Genomic DNA, 4132 nt, shown 5'->3' on the forward strand with positions numbered 1-4132 from the left:
GAATCCCATGCTACCTGTCAGGACTTTGTATGATCTCTCTGTGCTTGAATGGGTTTTGCCCAGGGGCTCGGGTTTCCTCCCTCAGTTCACAATATACTGGGGGTTTAGGTTAATTGGGTGTAATATGGTAGCACGGGCTCATCGGCCAAAATGGCCTGTTACTGTGCTGTATGTATAAAAAAATAGACCAGGGTTGAGATGTTAACTTGTTACCCAGCTTAGATCAGAACATTTTCCTATTAGATGAATGGCAGGTAGATGTAACTGTGGCCCGAATGCTAGGATTAATCTATGTTTATATCATCATTCATGTCAAACAACTGTATGCTGGAGAAGTGCTATTATTTATGATCATTTAAGATTCAGTGAATTATATGTTGCACCCTGGAAAAGCTCTTAATACTGACCATGTGCCACTCACTCCAAAAGAAGATAGATGGTGTTCCTTCCAATGTAGACTGTCCCAGTGACTCCTTGATACATGCAAGATGTGAGATATTATCTTCTTCTACAGCCCTAAAATAACCCAAGACAGAAAGGTTAAAAAAAAAACACATTGACTTTGATTGTCTGTCACCTTCATTAATAATTGCACTCATAAACTTGATAAAGCCTGTTTTGAAAACGAATGTTGAGAGCAATGCAGGTATGATTGACATGACAAATCACTCTTTTTGTGTAAGTCTGACATATGCTTTTGGTGTCAATATATCAAAGTTCAAAATTATGATTGTCAAAATGGTTCTAGTTTGCTTTCTGCACATCATAAGTTAACAAAGTCCCTTTCTTATCTAGACATCTGCAAAATCTAACTTCAGGCCCATACAATCTCCCTTTAAGATCTAGATCTTTCTCCAGCAACATTTTAAAACTTTCTCCTTTTGAAGTATTGATCCATATCTGTTTTCTACAGCTGTTAAAAATTCTGCTTCTGCCATTTTCAATGGCAAAAAAAAATATATTTTCCTAAATTTTATCATTATTTACCAATTGAAATCATTTCAACATTATTAGTGCATGGCTTGCATTGATTGACAAATTTTCCAGGACCAAGAAGACTTAAAGACTCTTAACCACATTTGATTAAATTATCAAAGCCACATCAATTTGCTAATTATCCAAACTCAACATTTCAATTTCCTCTTGGCTGTGTCCATCTGATTGATGAAGTCTGGTTTTCTTCTGCCTCAGCTTATCTATTGATGGAATTTCTTCAATGACTTGCTTCTTTTGGCTGTGATATTTCTAATGCACCTCTTGTTAATTTCACTATACTTCTTTTTCTTAGACAATCTTATTTTATCATTGTAGAGCGTGTCGAAAGAACCAAAGACTTGTTGATCCAAACCAAGACTTTTATTAACTAAAAGATTGGAGCATATCACAAGTAGGTTGACCAGTCCAGAATGATCTGGTCTGGCTAGGAGCAATCTTTTAAGACCTGTCAGTAGGTGTGGCTACACTCACAGCCAATCACAGTCATCCTACACTAGAATCTGTACAGAAACACATTGGTGATAGAATTTGTACTTTCACATTCACCCCTTCTTTGAGAACCGACCCCAGGGTGGATGGAGGTTAGGGGCTGTACCGGTCAGGGGGCCTGATCATCCGGCGTGACCACCGTGGCACCAAGATTGGGGTCGCTGGAGTCGAGTCGCCGGCAGGCCACTGCTTCGCTCAATTCCCCAATGGCGTTGTCAACGGTCTGGCCTGAGCTGGTGGGGTGATGCTGATCCCTCTGTTAAAGCACATGACCTGGGGGAAGAAGGAATAGGGGGAGGTTGGGTTAAAGGCACTGCTGCGTCTAATCCGGCTTGGGCTAGGTCCCTTACCGAGACTGTGCCCTACCGCCCATCCGGGTACTCAATGTAGACATAATGCGGCATAATGCGGGTTCGCATGGAGCAGATTAACTCGGTCAACCAAGGGGTCGTTCTTAGAGCACCGGACGTGGTGTTGTAGGAGGACCGGACCAGGAACCGTGAGCCACGCCGGTACGGTCATACCCGACTTGGATTTCCTCAGGAAAGAGAACATCCTTTCATGGGAGGGTGGCACTAGTCGCGGTTCATGGGAGGGAGCGGATGGAATGTAGGGCACTAGTGAGCACGTCCTGCCAGCGAGAGGTGGAGAGACCTTTGGACCAGAGGGCAAGTGTAAACACTTTCAAGACGGTGGCATTCTCTCTTTCAACTTTCCCATTACCGTGTGGGTTATAGCTGGTGGTCCTGCTTGAGGCAATACCACACTCCAGAAGGTACTGCCGCAGCTCTGCGCTCATAAACAAGGACCCCCTGTCACTGTGGATGTAACTGGGGTACCCAAAGATGGCAAAGATGCTGTGCAGGGCCTCTATAACTGAGGAGGCAGTCATGTCTGAGCTGGGCACACCAAACGGGAAGTGGGAGTACTCGGAGATGGCCGTAAGGATACAGGTGTGTACGGTTGGTCAACGGTAGGGGCCCCTTGAAGTATACGCTGGGACACTCAAAGGGGCAGGTAGCTTTGATGACATCGGTGTTCTCCGGATGGAAGAAGTGGGGCTTGAACTCAGCGCACACTGGGCAGGCTCGGGTGATGGAGCGAATCTCTCAACCATGTAGGGCAGGGGGCAAGATTTGACAAAGTGCGCGAACCTAGTGACTCCTAGATTTCAGAGCTCCTCGTGGAGTTTCTGCAGCCTATCCAGTTGTATGTTGGCACAAGTCCCCCTGCAGCCAACGTTAAGTGTTGGGGGTCGCTGCCTGTCATCGGTGGTGGGGCAGTCAGCAGTGGCAGGTCTCCGGTCAGCAGCGTCGAATACCCGGTTGGCAGCGTCGGTGGGTATTGGGTCAGAGGCATTGGTCGCAGTGGCGTGTGCCCGGTCGGCAGCTGCAGCAGGTCACTGGTCGGCAGCGGTGGCGGATACCTGGTCAGTTGCCTCAGTGGCGGCGGGTTCCCGGTCGGCAGCGGTGGCAGGTACCCGGTCAGCTGCAGCGGCGGGTATCTGGTCAGCTCCCTCAGTGGTGGCGGGTCCCTGGTCGGCAGTGGTGGCAGCTCCCCAGTCAGCAGCGGCAGCTCCCCAGTCAGCAGCGGCGGCGGGTACCCGGTCAGCTGCGGCGGCGGGTATCTGGACAGCTCCCTCAGTGGTGGCGGGTCCCTGGTCGGCAGTGATGGCAGCTCCCCAATCAGCAGCGGCGGCGGGTACCTGGTTAGCTGTCTCGGTGGTGGCAGGTCCCCGGTCAGCAGCAACGGTGGTGTGTCCCTGGTCGGCAGCAGCGCGTCCCTGGCCGGCGGTTGCGGCAGGTCCCTGGTCAGCAGCGGTGGCGGCCATTGATGTCAGGGCTGTGGCCTGGTCGGACATTGCTTCCTGAGGTAGGGTGAACGTCATTGCGGCGAGGGTGGGTTGTACCTTGCGCGCTTGGCTTCTGCCTCGTGACGTCAGGCGCTACCACACAGTGGAGTCCTTGCTCTCATTGGACGAGAGCTCCGAGGAAGAAGTGTTTGAAATGGAAAGTGGCGATTGGGCTTCACACGAGGCACTGTGTTTGACAGTGGCCATTTTGGAGTGACAGCCTACAGCAAAGTGGCCATTTTTAAGGCATTTCTGGCACCTGGGTCTACTTAATCCTCGCACAGAAATAACACTTTGGGGTTGCATCAGGCAGCGTGCAGCAGTAGTAGGGTAGAGGGAGGGCATCCTACTCACATCAGAGTTTGGAGTCCAGCCCCGAAAGTACACGTCCATACTTAAGAGTGCAGCCTCCATTGTCTCTACGATCTGGATCACGTCCTTTAGGTTTTCTCCCCCAAGGTCTAGCAGGTGCTGCCTCACCTCATTCGATTGGACCCTGGCCACGTAGGCATCCCGAATCAGATCGTTTGTGGTCTCCGCAGCAGTTCTGACTGTGCAGCCACAGTCCCTGCCCATTGCCCTTAGTGCCTGAATATAAGCTCTACAGGACTCATCGGGCTGTTGCCTACTTGTAGCAAGTTTGTACTGAGCATAGACCCTGTTCACCGATCGCTCGTAGAGCCCTCTCAGCACCTTCATGGCTGCGGCATAAGTGGTCGTGTCCTGGACACTCTGGTAGACTCTTGGGGACACCATAGACATCAATATTAGTAGCCCATGGTTGTCCTCTAACAC

General features: G+C 50.0%; 1 protein-coding gene across 1 annotated transcript; it reads right to left on the reverse strand.

Annotated features, from left to right (window-relative positions):
• Positions 1-2884: 2884 nt before the first annotated feature.
• On the reverse strand, positions 2885-3373 carry LOC138740038 (antifreeze protein Maxi-like). Its single transcript, XM_069892482.1, has one exon. The coding sequence runs from the start codon at positions 3371-3373 to the stop codon at positions 2885-2887; it is 489 nt and encodes a 162-aa protein (XP_069748583.1).
• Positions 3374-4132: the final 759 nt, after the last annotated feature.

This window comes from Narcine bancroftii, chromosome 7 (genome assembly GCF_036971445.1).
Source record: "Narcine bancroftii isolate sNarBan1 chromosome 7, sNarBan1.hap1, whole genome shotgun sequence".
NCBI classification, from domain to species: domain Eukaryota; kingdom Metazoa; phylum Chordata; class Chondrichthyes; order Torpediniformes; family Narcinidae; genus Narcine; species Narcine bancroftii.

What these genes read in the sequence shown, in the direction of transcription:
- LOC138740038 (XM_069892482.1), bottom strand. Translation starts at nt 3,373, where the DNA reads ATGACGTTCACCCTACCTCAGGAAGCAATGTCCGACCAGGCCACAGCC.